Here is a 23,801-nt window from a genome sequence, read left to right on the forward strand (position 1 = left end):
ATTTTATAAGAGGCAACAGTGTTTATTTAATTCCTTTTAAACGTCACTGACAGCTTCTCAGTGGTTAAAAAAAAGTTTAAAGTCAAAATACTCCATTTCACCTTAGAATGAAAACATCTACAGAAAAATGCACCTGCACTATATAAAAATGAAATTATTCGTTGTGATAGCAAAATTGCTTGTCTTGATGTTATATTGTTTATAAGCTGTAGCTATTCATAGACTGACCTATATGTAGGCCTATAGCCTACCTTTATTCATAGATCTATATGGCTGTATTATGTCACTGGATTAGCATCATCATCATCACTGAGGCATTAACATGTAGGCCAATGCAGCATTGTACCTGGACAAGGTGGTAACTAGCTTCTTTATATAGACTGCTGTAGAGAAATTTCATTTTTAATTCCATCCATTTTACAGGTTTTAAGCACTATATAAGCATTGCAATTAATACTTACCTAGTCACTTTGCACCAACAGCATTCATGTTTTATTATGCTTTCACTATTATCTTGCTGTGCTATCTGACTACACACCGTTAACAGCATAATTGGCCACATTATGCTGCAGAATATCCTGATTAATAGACTACCTTCTTTTTTAATGTTGTAAACAGGAAGAGTATGATGTGCCAAACCCGCTCCTGATTGGCCGACTGCTGTGAGCGGTACCAAGGCAACGGCAGATATCCAAAACGCCATTGGCGGACGTGGAATCATAGGTGGGGCTGAGCAAGTGACTACATACTGAAAACTTTGTTAGCTTTCTGCTAACTCAGCTCCATCGTATGTTTGGAAATGTTACTATCCTGAGGCAGCGCGACAGAAATCCTTAGAAAAGTAAGCCTGGTTTTGTTCTGTACAGTGAGCACAGCACAGTTGACCTAGGTTATCTACACTGGACTGGCAAGACGGCTAACCTCTGTCAGCAGCCAGCTGCTAGCTATTGTTATTTTAGCTAACGTTAACGGTACGAGGTGGCTAGCGTTGAGAAAATGTTAATTAAACCTCCTAAAATCAACCTCAACTGTCAGTTCATCCGTTGTCGAGTTATTATGCTGGGTTGTCGTTGATTTGTTAAGTCAGGAAGAAGATATATTTATGAATACAGGCACGAAGTCAGTAGATGTGAGTGGCTGCTGGTGGGGTTCCGCTGAGTTATGAATCCATGTTTTCTTAGTTTCTCTTGTTTCCCAACAACTTATGACGCCCCGAAGGCATTTAACCTCCTCGCATATAGCCTACCGCTACTGTCTCTGGGCATTTCTGTCCATTTTGTATGTGTTGCGATTATAAGCATTGTTGTCTTCTAGGATGGAGTGCCACGGAGAGGATGATAGAGACTTGTGCAGATGGGCCAGTTCAGTAAGTGCCACAGTTTCTTTAAAAAAAACAACACTTGTAGCAGCGGTGACTTATACTATTTGAACAGCTCATGGGGCAGCTGGACTCAGACTCTGTGCTAACTTAACGTGTTGTTATAGGTGCTGCTGAACAGCAAAAATGACATCAGAGCGCGGGTGCAGCAGTTTGTGGAGGAGAGGATGCAGACCACCATGGTATGAAGTAACACTCACTGACAGCTTCTGTTTTAAATAAACTCAACTGGGAGATTGGGAGGCTGCAGACTGGTTGAGCTGCTTTCTATATTCAGTCTGTGGGGCTGGCTGTGGTCGCTTGGATTGTAGGATTTGGGCATTTTTCGCTTTCATTGAAAGTTGTGACATAATCCAACACATAGGCGCTTCCACTCCTGATTATATAACTTTCACAGCACCCAGTTCAGTAAGTTTGGCTCTGACTGAGAACTGATGGAAATGATGAAAAATAATTCTACTCAATTATAATTATGTTTACACATTTTCCCTAATCAAAATACTTTGTCAAATGTGGGATTACAAACTTTTACAAACTTTTTGACCTTAGCTATCCCCAAATCAATAACCTATTTTCCATGTGGTATCAACATTTATTTCATGCCAAATCATATATTATCAACAATGGCGATTCTGGGGGGTGGCCTGGGGTGGCACTGGCCACCCCTGAAAACTCATTGGCCACCCCTGTGGCCACCCCAAATTTGATAGGTAGTTGTTGGTTAAGTTCGTCAACACAAGAAACAAGAGGAACGCTGTCACACACTCCTCTACACACAGTCACTGTAGCTGTGCCTCGCTCCGCTCTCTCTCTCTCTCTCCCTCTCTCTCTCTCTGTCACACACACACACACACACACACACACATACGGGCGCATAGGTCGCGCTTGACCGCTAATAAACGGTAAATGCGCTATATCGCGCTACTTGTACAGTGTTGAAATTAACACACTTTATACAGAGTGCAGTCAAACACCAGGCTAAAGAGAGAGGAACAGCAGATCCTCTGACTGCGCAGTCAGCTGCAGGTGAGTGACAGACAGGTGACTGAACCAGCGACACCAGTGAGGCACAAGTTAACGTCCGTTTGTGGTCAGACCTTCCGTCACGGGGTCGGGGACGAGCTGCTGCATAACTGACACACATCAGGCTGCTGTAGCCTAGGCTAAGTCCTCCTGTTAATATGTTTGCTGTGAAATAGGACTATAGCTGTGCAGTACCTATTCTTAGTAGACCGGAAAGCAGCAGATGATAGAAGCGTCATTACAACCAGAGGAGACAGGAGATTTTTATTTTTTAGAGAATTGAGACTTGACTTGGATTTGGTAAAAAAAAAAAAAAAAAAAAGACTTGTGAACATCTCTGGCCCCCACTACTTAACTTTAGTTTTCATTCTTGCATTAGAGCATGGCATTTAATGTTTTAATGTCATGCTGTAATTTTCTGTCATGTTTGTACATAACTATACATAATGAATATTGCACTGAAGCTTGATTTTAAGAAAATCGTGAATCAAATCAGAATTGTAATATCTGCCCGAACAATTGCAATTAGATCTTTTCCCAAAATCGTTCAGCCCTAGATGCACTTAAGAATATCCATGTTCTGTGTTTCTAAGAAACTTGTTCTGTAAATTGTTTACTTGTGATCAAAAATCTGAAGCTCAGTGCTGATGCTTTTCTGTAAATACTATAGTTTTCTAATAATAATAATAATAGCAACTTCTTCCAGTTTTAGGCTTACAATTACAGGTTAAAGTCCCACCCACTCCATAGGCTGCATACAGATAATTTTTATATGGTTGAAGAGACAATGGTGTAGCTACTTGCTCATCCCTAGCCATCTGGCCACCATCTGTGTCACCTGTATTGTTACCTACGTTTGCTTTACTAATTTAGGCAGCATCTTGTGATTAAACAAAAACACACGTGTGCTGGCAAAAAACAAACCAAAAAATCAAATTCCAGTATCTCCAACAAATTTAGATGTAAGATAAATAATAACATAAACCAAGCATGTTAAGAGCAATTTCAGTTTTTTCTCACAAGCATAGTTTATCTTTTGCTTACAGATAGGCCTACACTTTTTAATGAGGCCTATCTTTAAATATTAAGCTTTAATTTGAGTTTTTGGGTTTCTTCTGTTGCCTAGATTGCTGTATTTATTTAATCACTAGATAGGGCTTCAATTAGTAAAGAACACACAGGTAACAATACAGGTAATACAGATAATGAGCTAATGATTGATGAATGTTATTCTATAGGATGAGTTAAGAGCAGGTGAATTTTGCTACCCTGATACAAATTGTGAAGAGGTGAGGACTTTTATCCACTACAAGGCTCTTAGAAAAGCTGTACCCTATCCTGATCAATTACTGATTAAAAACCGACATGTTAAAACAACCAGAGAGTACCAAGAACTGTGAAAAAAATACTGTTTTTTAAAAGTTTTTTTTTTTTTTTACCAGTAAACCTTTCTTCTTGACATTTATGAGACAGGAAATCATGGGCGAGAGAGAGGTAATGTGACATGCAGTAAAGAACCTCCAGCCAAGATTTGAACCGCGGTCGGCTGCGTATATCACAATAGTTTTGTTATGCCATGGCCACCCCACACTAGCTTTGTGTCCCATCTTGGCCACCCCAGTAAAAATATCCTGGATACGCCACTGATTATCAATCCATATAATTCGAGTGCTACTGCCAATGAAACTTTACAAACAGACTGCAGAGTGTTTCAGCAAAGATCTCACAGGTATTTGTTCCGTTCTATTTCTTTGTTCTTTGTTAAACTGTTCACAATTTGGTCTTTGTGGTTTCCCAGCAGTGAGCATCCCGATTTCTTTTGTACTCCTTGTTTCAATATATTATGAATTTATTCAGTAATTTTACCATTTTAACAGACAGCATTTCAAAAAGCAGTTTAGAATAATTGTGTAGTATTTAATTAGGGTACAACTTTGGACATTGAAGGATAATGTTACTAAATGAGGTGTTAAATGTCCTTTGCTGTTGTTGCAATGCTCTTGTCTGTCTTCTAGCTCACTGGCGTACTGATCGGAGCTGCAGTCGCTGTCTCATTGATTGGGATTGTAGTGCTATTTCTTTACAGGAGATTCAAGCTTTCCCGTGAGTTTTCCATTATCTTCCAGAACCTCATATCTTTCTAACACCATCATTTTTATTTAATCCATATCTTGTGTCCTTTAAATGATAATGCTCCTTCAGGAAATGTATAGTTTCTTCAGTTTTATTCAAAATGTGGTTTTAACATGGCTTTAATATGCATTTTGTTTTTCATTGTTGTAACAAGGTGAACAACAACCTGGTGTTCCTCACTATCGCTTCAGAAAAAGAGATAAAGTGCTCTTCTATGGAAGAAAGATCATGCGAAAGGTTTTCTCTATTTCCATTCCAGTTTCACACTTACACACAAACATAAACAGTGAGGTAGAGTCATGTTTAGATGCAATTTAGGGAACTACAGAATGCTTGAATAAACATTTCAACTAGCTGTGCTTTATAATAATAGATCTACAGTTTATCTGCATGAAACTAAATGTAATCTTTTCCCCCATAGATGGAGTGTTGTTAACTTCTTGCATCAAAATATACTCCACTGGAACCGTTGGCACTATTAACTTACTATTGTTCCGGACTCTAATGCTGTCAGACAGAAAATTACTTGCCTGCATTTATCTTAGTAATTATTGGATATTCCAATATTAACTTTTTCCCTCCTCTGCTGTTTTTATTAGTGTATAGTTGTAAAAACAAACAACAACAACAACACACAAACAGTAAAATTTTGACAAAAATAATGTTGGTCTTGTTTTTAAGGTCCAGACACTGTCCTCGATACCTCCCCCTTCCTCCACCTCAGTATCAAAGCAACCGCAGCGCATACGAAAAAGAACCAAAGTTCTCAGCATAGCTCGCAAGTATGTACTATTAATACTTTAAATTATACACGTGTAAGTTTGTTTTGAACCTTGTATAGTCTATTGATTATTGGAATTTCTTTAATAATTTATCAACAGAATCCTAAGGATCCGTAAAGACCCTCCCACCCTGCAGCCCAAGGAGCCCCCTCCCTCACTGCTGGAGGCTGATCTAACAGAGTTCGATGTGCAGAGCTCAAACCTGCCATCTGAGGTCCTCTACATGCTGAAGAATGTCAGGTAGACAAATAAACAACTTTTGTGCAGATCTAGCCTCTTCCATTGTTTTGTCATAATGTCCTTGTTCTGGTTTCTTTCTGTAGGGTCTTGGGTCATTTTGAGAAGCCTTTGTTCCTGGAGCTGTGTCGCCACATGGTGTTTATAGAGCTACAGGAGGGCGAAGGTCTGTTCAGGCCAGGAGACGATGATGACAGCATCTACGTGGTCCAGGACGGACGACTTGAGCTCTGTATCCAGGAGAGCGTATGTGGATAACATGATGATTTTAAGTTGACCTTCTTTTCAGTCTTAATTAATTAGGTTCTGTCATATATTTCTCATTTAGTGCATTTTAACATTTCATGAGCAACGCACCTACCTATAATATTAAATACAGACTTTGATCCATTGTTCATACACAAAAATATAAAAGAGATTGTTTGGCATGAAAAATGTAGATCAACTGCTCATTTAAATGATCATTTTGTAGCAAACATGAATCCTATGCCTTGTTTTTGATACATACAACTAAAAACAACTAAAAGTGGACCATGACATCAGTGATTGAGACTTTTACTATAAAGGCACCTGTCCTCCTACCTTCCATTACCCAATGTCTGGTGCTTTTGAGAAAATAGGGATAATGGAGGTTCAGGTAATGGATCATTTAGTTCCGAGTACTTGCTGTTTAAGAAAACAAGGAGTAGAAGGAAAATGGCAGCTCTCTGAACCATTGTCTGCATTTAAATGTGTTTGTCGGTCTGGTGCCTCTCTCTGTAGACATGTTATGGTGGCATCCCACTCTATAATTCAGTCAGTTTACCCTCTCCCTGTCATGACTACTTTTTGAAGTCTTCTCCCATACTACTAGAATTATGTGCATTGATATGAAAGGTGCAAAAAAACCCTGTATTTTCCTGTCTTATTTTTTTTTTAGGATGGCACAGAACCACTAGTAAAGGATGTGCACCCAGGAGACAGCGTCCACAGCCTGCTCAGTATTCTGGACATCATCACTGTGAGCTTCTTATTTCCCCATCTTCACATCAGACTACCTTCATCTGCCTTTGTCCTCTTTTGCTCTCTGATCTGCCTGTGGTTCCAGCCAGGCTCCTCTCCACTCCTCATAATTCCTTTCACGCATCTTATTTAGAAGCAATTCTTATTGTACTTCCTGTTCAACTCAATTTGTTTATCTATTACCCTCATATATCCCTTTACTTTGTTCAGGGCATGTTTTGTTTTGTTTCAATTTCCCATCATACAGTCTTCTCTTCATCTATTCAAATGAGACAGAACGAGGAGCCGGGAGGGGGTCGTCACACTTCTTTATTTAAAGCTGCATCATTTTGGGTTTCTCTGATGGTCATGGATTTCTTTAGTACTCCCCTTGAATAATTTTGTTTTTGTTCAGACACTCAAACTTCCTGTTGTTTGGAGAAGATTGCATTTAACCCCTTAATTGAAACACTGCTTTGATTCCTTGATAGTTTTGAATTTACAAAGACAAACTTGGTAGTAAAATCACTCATAACTGTTTTGATGCCTTGTGACTTGCCAGCATTTTAACACAGTAGCCTTCTTCTATAGACATTTAATCACGCTGCAGGTTTAAAGCACTAAGTACGAGTTCATATAGAGTTATAAAATTGAGAGGCAAATGTCTATTAATCAATCCATGGACATTTCTAATGAAGTGGTCATTAACACTGAGGTTGAAGATGAGGATTTAGCTCACTCTGTCTTAGCTCATTTTGTAACTGTTTTCTTTTCTGCCTTTGCCAGGGTTATCCAGCTCCATATAAGACTGTACTGGCACGGGCTGCAACTCGCTCCACCATATTACGTTTACCCGCATCTGCCTTTGAGTCTGTATTTAAGAAATACCCAGAGACGCTTGTGCGCGTCATTCAGGTAACAGACTGCCGAACAACAAAATAATCAGTGTGTTTGTGTTTGTTTTTCCTTGAGAAAATGGTCATCCCCTTGGAACATGTCACAAAATAAATACAATCATTTTGATCTTATTTGGATGTAACTACAATTTGATGTAGAAAATGTTCTGCTCTGTTTACCTCAGTATTTGATTTGGTGTGTGTTGCAGATAATCATGGTGCGCCTCCAAAGAGTCACCTTCTTGGCATTACATAACTATCTGGGCCTAACAACTGAGCTCTTCAATCCGGTAGGAGGGAAATTAATTAGCGCACTTACTTGTCTGTATACACGCACACAGCCAGGATCACATTGAATACTCAAGCAGCGGTGGTTATAAATTTATACACAAACAAGCACAGGAAGGCACATACACACTGGGTCGCACATGCCAGCTAATTTCACACAACATTAAGCACAGTATCATAACTTCCAGTCCTTCATAAAGCTGAGGTGAAAATGAATAGAAATGATTACAGCCCCTCCACAGAAACTGAAAAGACCATCAGCCTTACAGCCTGGCTTGGCTCCCACTCTATGATCACCAAAAATATTTCTCAATGTTGTCCTTTTTGGGAGGAACTATGTGAAAAGAGCACTCTGCCATGCTACTTTAAAATGAAATGCTTCATGTATTTGATTGTTGAGGTAATACATTTCCAGACACTCTCAAATAACTACTAATACAGCAAATGCTATGTTGAAATGGAAGTGATACCATCTTTTCACAAATCAGTTATTACAACCACAACTGACATCCTTCAGAAAAAACCTTATTTGGTTATGATTGGATGTGATTATTACTTTTAATAATAATTACTATTTTACAGGACAGCCAGGCAGTGCCTCTGACCAATATAAACACTGTTGTGGGAGAGGCTAATGCTGCAAAGACAACCCGTCGCTTGCATTTTCAAGATGAATTATCTGCTGGGGCATCGGACAGCCCTGTGGAGACAGGTCAGAATAGTCTTACAGATATAATTTGAACATATACCATGCACACTGTTAGAAATGTGTTGTTGTGTTGTCCTGAGACTGACTGAGTGCTTGCTGGTGCTTCACTTCACATTATACAGATGGTGTAAAGGACAGTCCTTCTAACAGCTACAGGAGGGTGCGTTCAATCTCGATGCCCATTGACTGTGCAAGTGGGGGTCAGTGTCTTGATTGGAGGCAATCAAACTAATGCCATGTACCAGTTTAATTTCCTGCCGCTTCTGATCTGAAAGCAAGCGCACACACCGACGTATTTAAACTCATAATCCTCCTCCGTATAGGTAATGACCTGAACATGGCTTGCGAACGAGCTCGGGTCACTATAGACGAGGCTCCGCCCAGTCCGGTCATTCCAAAAGTAAGTTTTCATTGCTGTGTCATGCCAAGTCAGAGGTTGGCTTTGCAGATGTAACACCATATCCCAGCATCCACTGCATCGGAGTCTGCTGCTTGTCTCTCTTCCTTCTTTGTTAGTCACTCTCTTATGTCTGTGTCTCTAGTCCAGTCTGAAGAAGAGTGTGACAATGCTGCACACACCCTCTGAAGTATTTCACTACACAGACAGTGGGGGGCAGTCTGATGCCATCCACCTCAGCAAAAGCAACACGATCTTCCAGGCTGCTAAAAAGGATCTGCTGGGAATCATCCAGCTGCAGGTGGGAGGTCGATCACACAACATTAACATCAACTGGTATAAATATGTCAGGAATTACGTCACATCAAAACAAAGCAAGTAGTACTTTTGCTTGTACTGCATGTTGTTGCAATGTGACACATTTTATGGGAAATTCCCACAGCACGTCTACATCAGGACAGCTCTGTGTCTATTTGATGTTATAATAAGCAGATATTCAGAATATTTTCTTTTTGTTTTGGCAGGATCCAACTCTGCTTGAGGGCAGAGTGACACTCCATCATGTCAAAGCTGGATCTGTGGTGGCTCGTCAGGGAGACCAGGTTAGAACAACAACTTGAAAAGCATTTCACTTTCATGATATTAGAGCTCGTTTTTCATTCTCATTTCATTAAAGGAGAATTATGGTCATTTTCTAAGTAACATGCTACAGCTCTAGGTCCCTGAGAGCTACTGTACCATAGGAAGAAATGGCCTCTATATAATGCTCAAAATATAAAAAATGATTTTGGATGGGGAAAAAAGCATCAATATGAATATAACTGCTTTTTTCCCATCCAAAATCATTCTTTTCTTCCTAAATCCATGTTTTCCTCGCGTTTTTGTCTTTAATGATATGGAAACAGTCCCGAGCTCGAGAGTCGACTAGTAAGGTCTACCCAGGAAGCTAAACAGAGGTACGTGATAGAAAACACACGTTAACACTGCTTTCTCATATTAAGTTATTCACACTCAGTGTTGTGTGGTAAGGAACTGGTGGATGTTGCAAAGCATTTGTAGTGATATTTTGAGCATTATATAGAGGCCAAAGTCGCGGTTCGAAGATCTTCCCCCATTACTTTGCTGTTTAACTGCAGTGTAGCGCAGCTAGCAGGAGGAGAGCTAGGTCGGGGCTGCACATATTTTTTCTATGGTTGCACTCAGGGACCTAGAGCTGTTGAGCATTACTTAGAAAATGACCGGAATTCTCCTTTAATATGCTTTAGTGCTGTAGCGGTATGGCAGGGGCATCCATGCCTGACTACCAGTACATTCACTGGTAGAGCCTTGTGTCTTTTTACTGTTTTTTAGCACATTTGTTCGGCTTAATTTGGCAGCATGAAAAAGTAGATAATTGTCCAAATTATTTGCTTTTTCTACTGTGATAATTACTGTGAAAGAAATGTTTGATTTAATTGACTGACTCTTGACATTCACCTTCAGACCATCAAGTCTTTGCTCTCTTTCTCTTCATCTCCCCATGACGCTTCAGGAGGTGAGCATCCAGTTCGTGATTTCCGGACTCCTCCACGTTTACCAGCGGATGATCGACCGAGAGGAAGAGACGCGACTGTTCGTGACTCACCCGGGAGAACTTGTCGGCCAGCTCGCTGTCCTGACAGGAGAGCCCCTGATATTCACCGTCCGAGCCCAGCGAGACTGCAGCTTCCTCTCCATCTCCAAAACCCACTTCTATGAGTCAGTCACGCAGACATTATGTGTGCACCATCATCCATGCAAAAATACTGTCTTCTTATCTAACAACAGCTTTTGAAAGAGCAGTAAGAATGGTCTGTTGGTTTTGTTCTGCTGACATTTGTCTCTTCCTCAGGATAATGCGTGTGGAGCCAAAAGTAGTGCTGAACGTTGCTCACACAGTGGTGAGGAGGATGTCTTCTTTTGTCAGACAGATTGACTTTGCTCTCGACTGGATGGCCGTGGAAGCTGGCAGGGCTGTCTACAGGTATTTTACTGACGGCTTTGTACATTTTGAAAAAGGGTGTTTTCAGAAAACAAGCCCAGCTCTGCAAGGACTTCTGCATTCATGTGGGAGCAGTCAGTATTTTTTTAGATCCTTTCCAAACACGTCAACAAATCTTAAATTTGGTTCTGGATCAGAAAGTTGTTTACAGATGTGCAGTGAATTTATCTGTATATATTTCAGACAGGGAGAGAAATCAGACAGTACTTTCATAGTGCTGAGTGGTCGACTGCGCTCTGTAATCATGAAGGAGGATGGCAAGAAGGAGCTGATAGGAGAGTATGGACGCGGTGACCTGATTGGAGTGGTAAGACGGATGTTGGACAGTGGGTGAAAAACTATGAATATCTAGAGTGTGTGCACTATGTTGATTATGTTTTTAATCCTAGTGTCTTCATGAATATTAATGACCGTAGCTGAGCATAAACAGTGTTTGCTGTGTTTTTCTTGAGGATCCAGTATCAAAAATGTGCATATTTGAATTTGCATAACGGAAGGATCATTTAATTAACGGTAGTTAAATCATCACATCAATTCATAGCATATTCACTGTCAGGACATACTGTTGACAAAACACAGGCTGCCAGTGTGTACAACCAAAGCATAGCCGTAACACCACCACAACTGCCAGTAAATAAAAGGAATCTTATGAAGGACATCTGTAGGGTAAACGTGTAACTAACTACCAGCTGCAAGCACACTGAAATGGCATTCACATAAAAATAATGAAGACAACACTTAATCTGTATTATCCTCACATACTGAACTTGCATATGAGGGAAAAGGAGCGAACAACATGCTCCCACTCCGAAAATTAAACCCGTAAATTGAAGTATACGTACATGGCTATTCATTTATTCAGAATACATCATTAGAAAAACACTCAGACAGTTTTTGAGACAACTCCAAACAAATTACGACAGGTGTTTGCACAAACGTGGCATGTGGATGAGCACACAACAGCTATCTGGTCATTTCTCATCTTGTTCGTTTTGATTAAATCTTTGTAAGAAGAAACTCTGTACACAGTACCAAGATGTGTCAATATGCACACGTCAATGCTGGCGTTTAATTGATCAATTAGATAGTCATTTGTGGAAACTATGTAAGGCAAAGTCACTGCAGCGGAGTGGAGTGGAGTGCTGTGGGGTGTGGGTGGTTTCTGCCGTGATGCGTCTAATGAAACCTGGGTTAAATGCTGCTATGGTTACTGTTACTGTTACCTAGGGAAGCTGTCATTGCCACATCTGTGATGGTGAGAATAAGATTGTTAAAGGGAAGGCTAATGTTCAGAGACAAATTTAGCCCTTGTGTGCTGACGTCAGGTGTGGATGATGACATGGAGGCATCCTATTTATAGCTTCTTTTTTCTTTTCTTTTTCACTTAATTCAGAAAGTTGTGGAAGTGACAGCACAAGGAGTCATGGAAAATCAACACATAATTAACACTGTTCTAGGTCTTAGATTTTCTTTTATAGAGGGTTTGGGTTAGGCATTCTGCAAATTATTTGTACCTTTTTTTACATGATGTGTGTTGTAATGTTTAGTTATGATATATATTTTTACTCTACTTTGGACCAGTTTGTTTTCAGACCAAATGTGTGTGTGTTTTTTGCAGGTTGAGGCCCTGACCCATCAGAACAGAGCCACCACAGTGCACGCTGTACGAGACTCTGAGCTGGCCAAACTACCAGAAGGAGCTCTCAGCTCCATCAAGAGGAAGTTCCCACAGGTTGGCTGAACCTCAGTGTTAAATTAAATTCAGACACACACTTTGTTCATCTTGAACAGGAAGCTTGGAAGATGTCTGAAATTGATTAAATTGAAAAGGAATGGAGTTGATGGAACCTTGTCTTGAACAATGAGCAGCTTGAATAATTAATCTTGAGCTGAGCAAGAGGAGTTTTCAAAATTATTTCGTGTTTTTTTTTTATTTGGATTTAAAATATACACATGTACATACCGTTACAGACATGGTAAAATAGAGCTGTCTGCAGGATGTTTAATATAGAGCTTCTTCTAAAATGTTTGTGCATCTCAGGTCGTCACCAGGTTGATCCACTTGCTAGGACAGAAGATCCTCCAGCAGGTCAATGGTCCTCTGACAGGTGTGTGCATTCTTGTGTGTGGTGTTGTCTGTAATGTTTGGTTTTGGCTTATCACTGTGTACTAACACTTGGAGTAACCTAGAGCTGGTTGGTTTTCGGTGCTGTAACAGCTTGCTGCTGAGGGAGAGGTTTACTAATTTGTTTTCTTTCCCCAGCTCGAAGTTTGGCCCTCCACACTCCTGGCAGTAAATGGGATGCCGGGAACCAAGCCTCCAACCTCTCCACTGTGACAGTCCTTCCTGTATCAGAGGAGGTTCCTCTCACTACTTTCACCCTGGAGCTGCAGCACGCACTTCTTGCAATAGGTAACAAAAAAAAAAAATACAGGTGGTAAAACTTGTCAGGCCATTCTATATTAAAGGTACTCTATGCTCAGGCATAACTGTTGTGGCTCTTTCCTGTTTACTTCAGTCCCTAAATAGAAATAGTCCTCAGGACAGTTCCTTTCCACTGACTTTAACACTGTGTGTCAAGTTAGTTAATTAACATTGAATTAAGGAATTAGGTTTTCACAATAATAAGCAGTCTTCAGGATGTGACTGTATACAACATGTCAGCAGTCTTGAATCAAGTGCTTCAACCAGTAACTGATGTGATCTGTCTCATACAGGTCCCACTCTTTTGCTGACCAGTGATATTATCAAACAGCGACTTGGAGCTGCAGCACTGGACAGGTACGTTCTGTGACGGAGGGTCAAATATTTGAACATCTGATCTTTTCTTCTGTGCTACGACTCTTTGGTCCATTTTTTGGGGCATTTCTCTCTTTCTGACTCATTAAATTCAGTTCAAGTATGCTTTATTGGCACAACAAGAAAATGGATCTACTATGTGCTGCCAGCCAGGCAATGTCACCCACCAGTCATTAATGGACTCTTTTTCCTCTTCAGTGTCCATGAGTACCGTCTGTCCAGCTGGCTGGGCCAACAGGAGGACATCCATCGGATTGTTCTTTACCAGACGGACTACACACTGACCCCCTGGACGCAGCGGTGCATCCGTCAGGCCGACTGCATTATCATCGTGGGACTAGGGGAGCAGGACCCTGTGGTTGGGGAGGTGAGGTGTTGCAAGAGGTTAGATTGGATTAGTTACAAACTTAGCTATTTATAATTCAATTTAGAAGTCCAGCATGGCTACAAATAATGACTTGAATATTGACTAACCTCCCAATTATCTTTTAGAATGAGCTGATTATTTGGTTGTCAATACAATGTTAGAAAATAGTTTGAAACGTCATTAGTTTATAAACCCGGTGTTGAAATCCTCCGATGGCTTATTGCTTTTGCTTTTAAACCAGCAATTTTGGCATTTTGAAGCTGGCAGCGTTCCATATTTTTGTTCTCGACAAATAAATTAAACTACAATACCCATGTTCATCATAATGAAGGAACATGTCACCCAGGGCAACAGTCCAAATCGCTGATGTGTTTTTAATTGTTTTAGTACAACAATGTGAGTCTAAAGCCACGGGCTCTGAATACAAGGACATTAATTGCTGGAATGATCAATTTAGTATTGATTTTAATCTTTCATGGGGGTTGCTGACTATAAAGAAAATATGAATATCACTAGACCTACCCTTTAATTGTTGTACTTAAAAAGAAATACAGCCTTGTTTGGAATTTTCTCTCCAGAGAATTCATCACACCAATTATTTTGAACTCGGCTCTTGTTCTCTCTGCATACTACGGGAGTGTGATCAGGCAGGAGTCTTGGTTGAGCAGGACTCTGTCTGATGTGATATTAAGGTCAGTTGTGATCAGTTTCCCCTTGAATAATAGTTATACCCATGGGTTTTAACCAATACAATGGCCGCACGGGCTGTGAATGGTTTGTATTTGACCTTTGGGCTTGGCAGAAATGAGCAACGGGTGGATGGATGCTGTGAAAGAGTGGCAGTTTGGGAAAGACAGGAAGTTCACGTCCAGCACAGGAGAGGTAATTGCCTTCTTGGGGAAAATGGTCATAGAGAAAAGAAAGGAATCTATGCCTGTTTAACAGGAGATGGTGGGAGAAATGAAAAGAGGGATCAATATTTGCTTAGGCACAGAATGAGTTATTGCTCATGGGTTGATTTTATCTTTCAGGGCACACACACACAGACACACACTCCCTCTCACCTTGCACACACTCACCGGTAAACCTTTAGCAGTGGGCTCATTGACTGTGTGGCAGATTTGACCTTGCACCCAGATTATTTAGCCTTTTTATGAGACTGCTTATTCAGGCTTCATCTAATAAAAAATGCCTCAGCTGGGAAATTGCACTTGAAAAAATGTGAATGAAATACATAAAATTGTATTCAAAAACCTGTCTTTCAAAAGAAGAAAAAAAACCTCTTTACTCTTTGCTCAGCCTGCTACTTTTAATTCTCAAATATAAATATGAGTACAATGCAGCTGTTCACATGAAACATTAATGAATTCCGAAACATACAACTCCTGCTAGAATTGATCCTGGAATAATCCCTCAGAAGACACCTGAGGTTATTCCCAGACATACATATGGAGTTGCGGTTGCATATCTGTACAACTGCTGGTATTGTTCTCAGACTGAAACAAAGTCTCTGTTATGAGTTTGCACTATTTTTCTGGGCATGTGCTCAAAATTCTCTTTATTCCATCTGTCCAAGCAATGCACAGGAGCCACTCTGAAGGAAGCGATAGGAGGATAAAATGTTCTCACATATCTGTCCTGGATGTCTCCCCTCTAGCTGGAGCGTATGTTGGAAGGAAGCGCAGTGCGAGCCCAGAAGCAGCTGGTGCTGCTGCACAGAGAGGACGGCCCTCCACCCAAAGGAACTGTTGACTGGCTGAACATGCGAAGCTGGATCTCCAGGCACCTGCACCTCTCTTGTCCCCGGAGGGTTTTCTCCAAGAGAAGCCTGCCCAAACTGGTAGGAGAGGGACAACATGGCCAATGTTGTTTTTTTATCTCTCATTTCTCATCTGCAGATCAAAGCTATTTCCTTTGTGCCCTTCTGGGTGTTTCCCCTCTTAGCCTCTCCATTTAACATTTTCTCTTCAATAAATTCTGATATATTCTTTTTTTTTTGGCTCTCCATCTAATTTCTCACTATCCTCTTGCTCCCTCTTTACAGTCATTTTCTTTTTCTTTTTTTTTCAGTTGGAGTTGTACCAACGTGTATTTGAGAAGCCGGCAGACCGCCACTCTGACTTCTCCCGCCTGGCTCGAGTTCTCACGGGGAATGCTATTGCCCTTATCCTGGGCGGAGGAGGAGCCAGGTAACGTTCACCCCACTTTTTGTCTTCCTTAGGTCAAATGGTTAAACGTCTCTTTGTCCGTACATATTTATCTCTCCTCCCTCCTGTTCAGAGGTTGCTCTCAGGTGGGGATAATGCGAGCTGTCTGCGAGGCCGGGATACCAGTGGATCTCATTGGAGGTACTTCTATTGGCTCCCTGATGGGGGCGCTGTATGCTGAGGACCGCAGCCACAGCCGCATGAGGATGAGGGCCAGAGAATGGGCAATGGTGAGAGTCTTGTAATTAACACAAATATTAAGAGCCAAATGTACGAGCTGATGATGGTCTAATCTGCATCACTAATTGTATCTCGCTTATCCTCAAGTCCCTTCTCAACAATGTAATAGCTTTGTATTTTGTGGGGATTTTTCTCTCCTTCATTAGTCAGCATACAATAGAGTTGTGACAGGAAATTACTGTAGAAAGATGGAGGCTCACACGCCATGACCTTGATCTGACATCTTTGGGATGTTACGTAACATCATGCAGCTGTGTAGAGCTTGGCCCGGGAACCGAAAAGCATTTTTCTCCCTACGTGGCATTTTCTAATTATCAGTAAAAATCCATCCAAGTAATTCCGACTAGATGATTTGAACGGGATCATTTAGTAGATAAACAGTGTTGTGTTTCAGAGAAAATGAGCCGGGTTCTGAGTTTCCTCTAGACCACTCTTGGAGAAAGGAATATTTTCAAGCAGTTTCAATTTCTGGTCTTTTGACTTTTACACAAAGAGTCTGTCTTTGTGAAGGTGATTCTTTCAACAGAAAATTATTTAATTCCAACAAAGCTTAGACCTTAATTCTGCTATATACGGTGGGATTCGGTAATTAACCATGCTGTGTCCATTAACTATCAAAAGTAATGAGTTAGATTGCACTCACGGCTCCGCATGGTTTTCACATTTAGGTCATGAGCAGAGTTGGATAAGAAATTCATCCTCAGGTTTTTAATACTGTGACCGTCCATGATAATTTGAGACACCTGCTCTGTCTGCAGGCAGAGCATGTGGTAGGATTTATCCTCCCACAGTGCATCCCGTCCCTCCCGCTCTGGCTCTGTCCTTGGTTCTGAACCTTCCCTATAGAAGCAGCTGGCTGGCTTGCTGCTCCTTTAGTATCAAATTAATAGAGGCACTGTTGCAAGAAAAAAGGGTTTATCCTTCGCAAAGTCAGATGAATAAAGTGAGAATGAACTGCGCTGATCTGTTGAAATAATCATGCTTTTTTATAAATAGTGAAGATTTACCAAGTCAAGCGTGTGTACCCAGGAGGAGGAAAGTGCGATGAATAAAAACTCTTACACAGCCCTCACAAAAACACAAAATCAAAATCCAGCAGATCTTCTTTTATAACAAGTAAAATTAATTCTACTTTCCACTCAAGTAAATAGAACAACTTGCAGTTGCATGGCGTAAAAAAAAAAAAAAAAAACGAAACGCTTGACCTTTCTTTCCTCTGGCTTTTCCCTGTAGGAGATGACATCAGTGTTTAAGAAGGTCCTGGATTTGACATACCCAGTCACCTCCATGTTTTCTGGTGCCGCCTTCAACTCCAGCATCAGCAACGTCTTCAAGAGTAAACAGATCGAGGTGAATAAAATGAGGTTACCGAAGGCCCAGCTGAATCAGAACGCAAGTGGGGACTAAAGAAGAGAGATTGGACAGATGGCATTGAATTAGTTTCAGCTGATTAAGCTGCAGAAAAATCTGGTTGTGCTGCTGGGTAAGCAAATGTATCGTGAACTTACATCATTATGCTGATCTGTTTCAATGTATCATTTTCGTTTATGTAGGACCTTTGGATCCCGTATTTCAATATCACCACAGACATCACCGCCTCGGCCATGAGAGTACACACTGACGGTAGGTACAGTGTTCTACCCTTTTCCATTTCTTTCTATTCGTTTGTTTTTTTTTTCATATCAAACGTGTTATGTTGCCCTGCAGAGTGTTTGTTAACTTAGACTCAAGGATTTTGATGGTTTGGTGGTGAAAGCTGAAAAGTCAAGGTCACTGTGACCTTAAAAAGTATTATTTTGGCCGTAACTCAAGAATACATCATAAATACATGTCATGAATACAAATGGCAACCAGGATAAAATAATGCAGTGATTAACGTGTATCCATCCGGTCAGAGGACAACTTTACTTGACTGTGACATCATAATGTTCAGCAAAAACACTTCTGGCTGTTCTCCAACGCTGTAACTCAGGAACAGAAAGGAAGAATGTGACCACACTTCCTTTAACTGATTGGCAGAAGAATTCAACCACAACCGAGCAAATCCTACCTATTTGAGATATCTGCCTCAGAGAGATCTGCCACTGCTGTCTTCATTGATGAACTGACCCTTTCATTAGTCTTGTGCATTCATTTTAATTTCCTGTTGGTTCAGCTTGGTTGCTTTCAATTAAGTGCATAGTGCTTAATAGGCATAAAAGTTAACGACTCACCCGTTTGCCATTTGAAGGTTCTCTCTGGCGGTATGTGCGTGCCAGCATGTCTCTTTCTGGGTATCTGCCTCCTCTCTGTGACCCCAAAGACGGACACCTGCTGATGGACGGAGGCTACATCAATAACCTGCCTGGTTTGTTACACTCAGTGTTTCCACTTCAAGTACTTCATACCGCCCTTCTCTGTGGTGAAATAGTTGGCTTCTGTCATTTTGTCGGGGTTTACCACATTTTTTAGTTGAGTGTTTTTTTTTTTCTCTCTACAAAACTTTCTCCTTCCTCTGTCCCACCCCTTTTTTCCTGTCTCCTCCCAGCTGATGTGGCTCGCTCCATGGGGGCCAAAGTGGTGATAGCTATTGACGTGGGCAGCCGGGATGAAACCAACCTCACTAATTATGGCGACTCGCTCTCAGGCTGGTGGCTGCTATGGAAACGCCTCAACCCCCTAGCTGAGAAAGTCAAGGTAACGGATTGAGTAAAAATAAAGACGCAACATACTGTGCAAGGATGTGTTTTAAAAATAAATCAGTCCTATGAATACTAATCAAGATATTATCGGAGGCGTTTATTCCACAGATACATATGGTTATTTCTACACTTGTGGTCTTAGGTGTTGAACATGGCAGAGATTCAGACTCGACTGGCCTACGTGTGCTGTGTGAGGCAGTTGGAGTCTGTGAAGAACAGCGACTACTGCGAGTACATCAGACCTCCAATCGACAGATACCGCACGCTGGAGTTTGGCAAGTTCGATGAGATTGCTGTAAGTTAGAGGAACGACTGTCTTCTTGTGATTCTGATATCTGTTTTGTTTTCTCACCAGCTGTCGACTGTTTCTCATTCTGTTCTGTTATTGTAGAAATGTTGATTTTTAGCAACACATATCAGACGATCTCCCTCAAAGTCATGTTTGTGTGATGTAGGAGGTGGGATACCAGCATGGCAAGACAGTCTTTGATGTGTGGAGTCGCAGTGGAGTGGTGGAGAAAATGTTGAAGGACAGACACCAGGAGGACTTCCATAATACCCAAAGCAAGAACAACGTAAGTCTGAAGAACATGTGACACAGCAACAACAGACAGCCAGCCTTATTTTCCTTGTCACTTGTGAATGATTGTAAATGCTGATAAGAACTTAATTTTAGGGGCGTCGTTTAGCTCATTTGGTAGTGCAGGCGCCCCATATACAATACAGAGGCTATAGTCCTCGCCGCAGCCGGCACCGTATCGAACGAGCGGCCCTTTGCTGCATGTCCTCCCATTTCCTGTCTGTCTCAACTATCCATTAAAGGCAAAAAGCCCCAAAAATATAATATAAAAAAAGAACTCAATTTTAACAACTGAAATACATCAAATGACTAGTCATAACTTAAACATAATATGTTTCAAGGTTTAATGAAAAATCTTCTATCAGAGGGTTGAAAAGTAATCTTGAGTTTAGTAACGTACAGTACAGTTACTCTTTGTGGAAGCTGCTACTCACTCAGTCAATACAAAATACATGTCTTCTGTAGCAATATTATAGGTTATTAAGATTATAAATCCAAGCTAAGATGGAAAATATGTTGCACATATAGAGAAAAACAGTACCCAAGAAGCAATATAATATAAAGACTAATAATAACTTTAAAAAACATGCTTACAGTAAATTTTGATTCCATGTTAAAGAAAACTCAGTTAAATTTTAACACAAAAGTTATATCCTCACTAGAAATAACTTTAGTTATACTGTTATTAATTTGCCTTTTTTTAAATTAAGTTTTGCAATGCCTCAGTATCTGTCTGCTCATTTGGAGTCTCCACATGTATAATCCACCAAATGGTTCTAAAATATTGGCTACATTTTCTCTCACTGTTATTGTTTTGACAATATATCCTCATTGTCTGGTGCAGTTCATTGATAACATCCGTCATATTTTAGGCCTTGGGCTACACTGCTGTTAAAGTAATAACATTAAAACCATGAATCAGTCTGCTCTTGAAGTACAGAGAAATAGATTTCCGTACAGCAGATTTGTCCCCCAGCAATGTCAAAGACAGAAAAGGGGAGCAACTAAACAAGAGGAAAGACAGGATGATGAAAAAAGATGAGATATTTACCCCCAATCTCACCAACAACATGAGAGGGGAGATGAAGGGAAGAATAGTGGGATTCATACTGAGATACTATGATAGTAGCCCGAAAGAAACAAACCAACACATGCACCTGAACAACAGCGGAAAGAAGAATAACAATGATGCTTAACACTGTTTTATAAATAAATGCAGTTCTCATTCTTTAAAACAATCACCTTCCCACATGTGCAGTTAATGAGTTCCTTTCTTTTTATTCTCAGATGCTAGAGTAGGGTGCGACTCTCAGGGGAAATAATATTATCCCATGATGGATTCTACATGGCACTGTGTGTTCAGCAGAGTGGCACAAAATTCAGAGAAAAAAAAAAAACTGATATCAGCAGCTGAATAGTTCACATTAAAGTGATCAAATGACAAAAAACAGTATCACTCAATTCGGTCCCTAAACAACATTTACATTTGTGTGATGTATTCTAGCAGTGCATCAAAACTTGTAAAAGCAATCCAGCTCACATCAGAAAGAAATTTTCTTTCAGCTTTTCTTTAATGTGTGTGTATGCTTGTTTGTGTCTATCAGGTGGTGACATGTCCCAACGCCTCCTTCACTGACCTGGCAGAAATCGTGTCTCGCATCGAGCCTGTCAAACCTGTTGTTGTGGATGGTAAAGCATATAGATACACACTCCAATAGTCAGCCACACCCACAAGAATCTACTCTTTTCCTAAGCACTATAGTATTTCTCCAGCATGTTTTCCTTTCCATTGCTTGCTCTTATTTGTTTCTCGATGGGTTTTTGTTTTCCTGTCACACTCTATTAACAAAATCTGTTACACACGGAGGAGGAGATGGATTGCTGCTTCCCGACTGTAGCAGAAATTTTAGTATGTCAATTATGCGTGTGCACCGCACGCATGCAGGGTGTGACATGCTGATGGGAAGAAGGGCCTAGGCAAATTTAACATTTCAAATTAAGCATTTGCAAACAATTGGAAACACTTGGCATATTTAAATTACCCTCATACCTGGTTCAAATGATGTTTCCCCATCCATCCTCTTTCTTTCCACGTATTCCTACTTATTCAAACACAATGTGCTTTCTGTGCTTCCTGTCGTCCACTCCTTCCCTTCATCAGAGGAGTCAGACTACCACACTGACTATGAAGAGGAGGCAGTGGAGAGCGCTCTGTCTGACATGGAGCTATACAACCGATATGGAGAGCACACTGAAGGGGAGGAGACTGCTGACACGGTGGGGACCTCTGGTTACATGTGTGGACACTATGGGTTCTAAGCACATACGATCATTTTAGTTGTGGTGAAGTTGTAGAGTTTTGACTTTGAGTCCTAAATAAAAGGGGTTTTCTGTAGTTAGGGCATGAATCAATTAGGCCTTGACTCATGATCTCCAAATAAAAAAACATAACTCTCAGCTGCTTTCATAGCTGATGGAAAGGATGAACTACTGTATATATTTTTCTTCTCACAAAAAAAGGACGATTTGATCCAAAATTAAATCCGCCTCACAGTCTACGAAAGATTAAAGTCTACTGTAATCTCTGGCAAGCACAGCTCTATTGTCTGTCTAACAGAAAAGAAGTGACATGTCTGATATGAAGCCAGATAAAATCTATCAAACTAAACTTTGCTAAGAAGAGGTGGAACTAATTTCAGACACCAACCAAACACAGAGAGTAAGCCCCTCGAGGAGTCCTGTTGTACATTTCTGAACACTTTTTCTTTAAAATTTAACTAAATTTGTAGAATATTATTTTTGATTTTCTGGAGTCCTTGTCTCTTAACTGATGTTTGACCTTGCATCTGATTCTCAGGATGAGGAGCTGGAAGGGAGACGCACGTACATTACCTCACTGACCAGGAGCCAAACTCAGTCACCTGTCATCGCTGACACTCCACAGGACGTGTCCTCAGACCAGCAAGTCCTTTCCAAATAGTCCATTAAGTGAAGACAGTCAAATGAGCTGTGCCCAAACAATTGAACCTGACTGTCTTTGCCACATTTTACCCTCTGCGCCGTCCCACATTGACTCAACCTGTTCCCTGCTCTGAGACTGTCAGAGTAACCAGAATGACCATGTTGACCCCTGTTACCTGGCCTCATTAGCTGTGTGACTAATAACAACTTGACAGCTGCTCAAAAAAATCAGGCTTCACAATTTGGCTGCAAAATGCCTAGTTTATACAGCAGCAGCTGCAAACATAGTCTAATACTAGCATAGTCTGAAGCTTTATATGAATCAGTCACAAAGACACACTCAGTAGCTATTTTACCATGTACAACTATACACTCAGCCCAATAGAATAACACTGCATTAACATCTATGTTTACAAAATGGTAATGTTCAGTTTCTGGTGACCAGTGTTTATTACTGAAGTGGTGCACACTGCGTTATATGAAAGAGATGTTTCTGATTTGTATTCTTCCCTTTTTATAAACATGAGGAAAATATTTGAAACACCTCTGAATGTAATGCAGCCCATCACAACAAATCACATCACCACTATGACCTCAATGACAAAACATAATGAAGTTCACACCTCAACAAAAACTCAACGTTACAGTCATCAGAGGAGCAGATTTTATGAGACAGCTGTATTGAATCACATTAGTTCAGACAGACCCAGTGAAGTGGACACGTCTTTATTGATGTAATCTGGATGAACCAATTCTGCACAACAGGCTTAAATATGGCGGTGCGTGACAAAAGGATTGGTTCAGATTTGTTTTAATTAGATACTTATTCCCGTATGCACTGAAGAAGAGTTATTAGTGGTTGTAATCATTCCTCTTCCTCTGTGTTGGCAGCAAACTGATGTCATTTTTGTATTTTGGGAGGTTAAACAGAGTTTGAACTAAAAAATGATTTGTTAACAGGCTCATGGAACCAGTGAACTGTATCTCTTAATATGCCTCTCATGTCTTAACTGCCCTAGCAAAGTGCACAGTGATGGGGTGTGAAGAGGGCTATTTCATTCACCAAGTGTGCCATAAAAGAAGAAAAAAAAAGAAAACTAAAATGGCTTCAAGAGTTTGAC

At 40.6% G+C, this 23,801-nt stretch overlaps 1 protein-coding gene across 3 annotated transcripts; it reads left to right on the forward strand.

Annotated features, from left to right (window-relative positions):
* Positions 1–715: 715 nt before the first annotated feature.
* pnpla7a (patatin-like phospholipase domain containing 7a) lies at positions 716–22,742 on the forward strand. 3 transcript variants are annotated; one of them, XM_085793763.1, is made up of 36 exons: positions 716–841; positions 1,315–1,366; positions 1,486–1,560; positions 4,417–4,504; positions 4,689–4,771; positions 5,216–5,316; positions 5,416–5,556; positions 5,640–5,799; positions 6,473–6,553; positions 7,321–7,449; positions 7,640–7,720; positions 8,301–8,430; positions 8,550–8,627; positions 8,751–8,827; positions 8,970–9,125; positions 9,349–9,426; positions 10,356–10,561; positions 10,695–10,826; positions 11,028–11,151; positions 12,463–12,576; positions 12,886–12,952; positions 13,108–13,257; positions 13,563–13,626; positions 13,843–14,011; positions 15,669–15,851; positions 16,082–16,200; positions 16,292–16,448; positions 17,692–17,808; positions 18,012–18,081; positions 18,689–18,805; positions 18,986–19,134; positions 19,282–19,434; positions 19,595–19,714; positions 21,324–21,408; positions 21,881–21,996; positions 22,577–22,742. In XM_085793763.1, exons 2-36 carry the CDS (start codon positions 1,316–1,318, stop codon positions 22,697–22,699), a joined length of 4,044 nt encoding a protein of 1,347 aa, XP_085649889.1. In that variant the 5' UTR covers positions 716–841; position 1,315; the 3' UTR covers positions 22,700–22,742. The 3 variants fall into 3 exon arrangements, with proteins under 3 accessions (XP_085649889.1, XP_085649890.1, XP_085649892.1); XM_085793764.1 differs by having other exon boundaries at positions 8,550–8,621; XM_085793766.1 differs by lacking the exon at positions 21,881–21,996.
* The last annotated feature ends 1,059 nt before the right edge of the window (positions 22,743–23,801 follow it).

This window comes from Trachurus japonicus, chromosome 12 (genome assembly GCF_045865225.1).
Source record: "Trachurus japonicus isolate A0001 chromosome 12, Traja_1.0".
NCBI lineage: Eukaryota > Metazoa > Chordata > Actinopteri > Carangiformes > Carangidae > Trachurus > Trachurus japonicus.

What these genes read in the sequence shown, in the direction of transcription:
- pnpla7a (XM_085793763.1), top strand. Translation starts at nt 1,316, where the DNA reads ATGGAGTGCCACGGAGAGGATGATAGAGACTTGTGCAGATGGGCCAGT. An exon ending in TACATGCTGAAGAATGTCAG is followed by an intron (nt 5,557 to 5,639) that starts GTAGACAAATAA and finishes TTCTTTCTGTAG; the next exon opens with GGTCTTGGGTCATTTTGAGA. An exon ending in CTGGGCGGAGGAGGAGCCAG is followed by an intron (nt 16,201 to 16,291) that starts GTAACGTTCACC and finishes CCTCCTGTTCAG; the next exon opens with AGGTTGCTCTCAGGTGGGGA.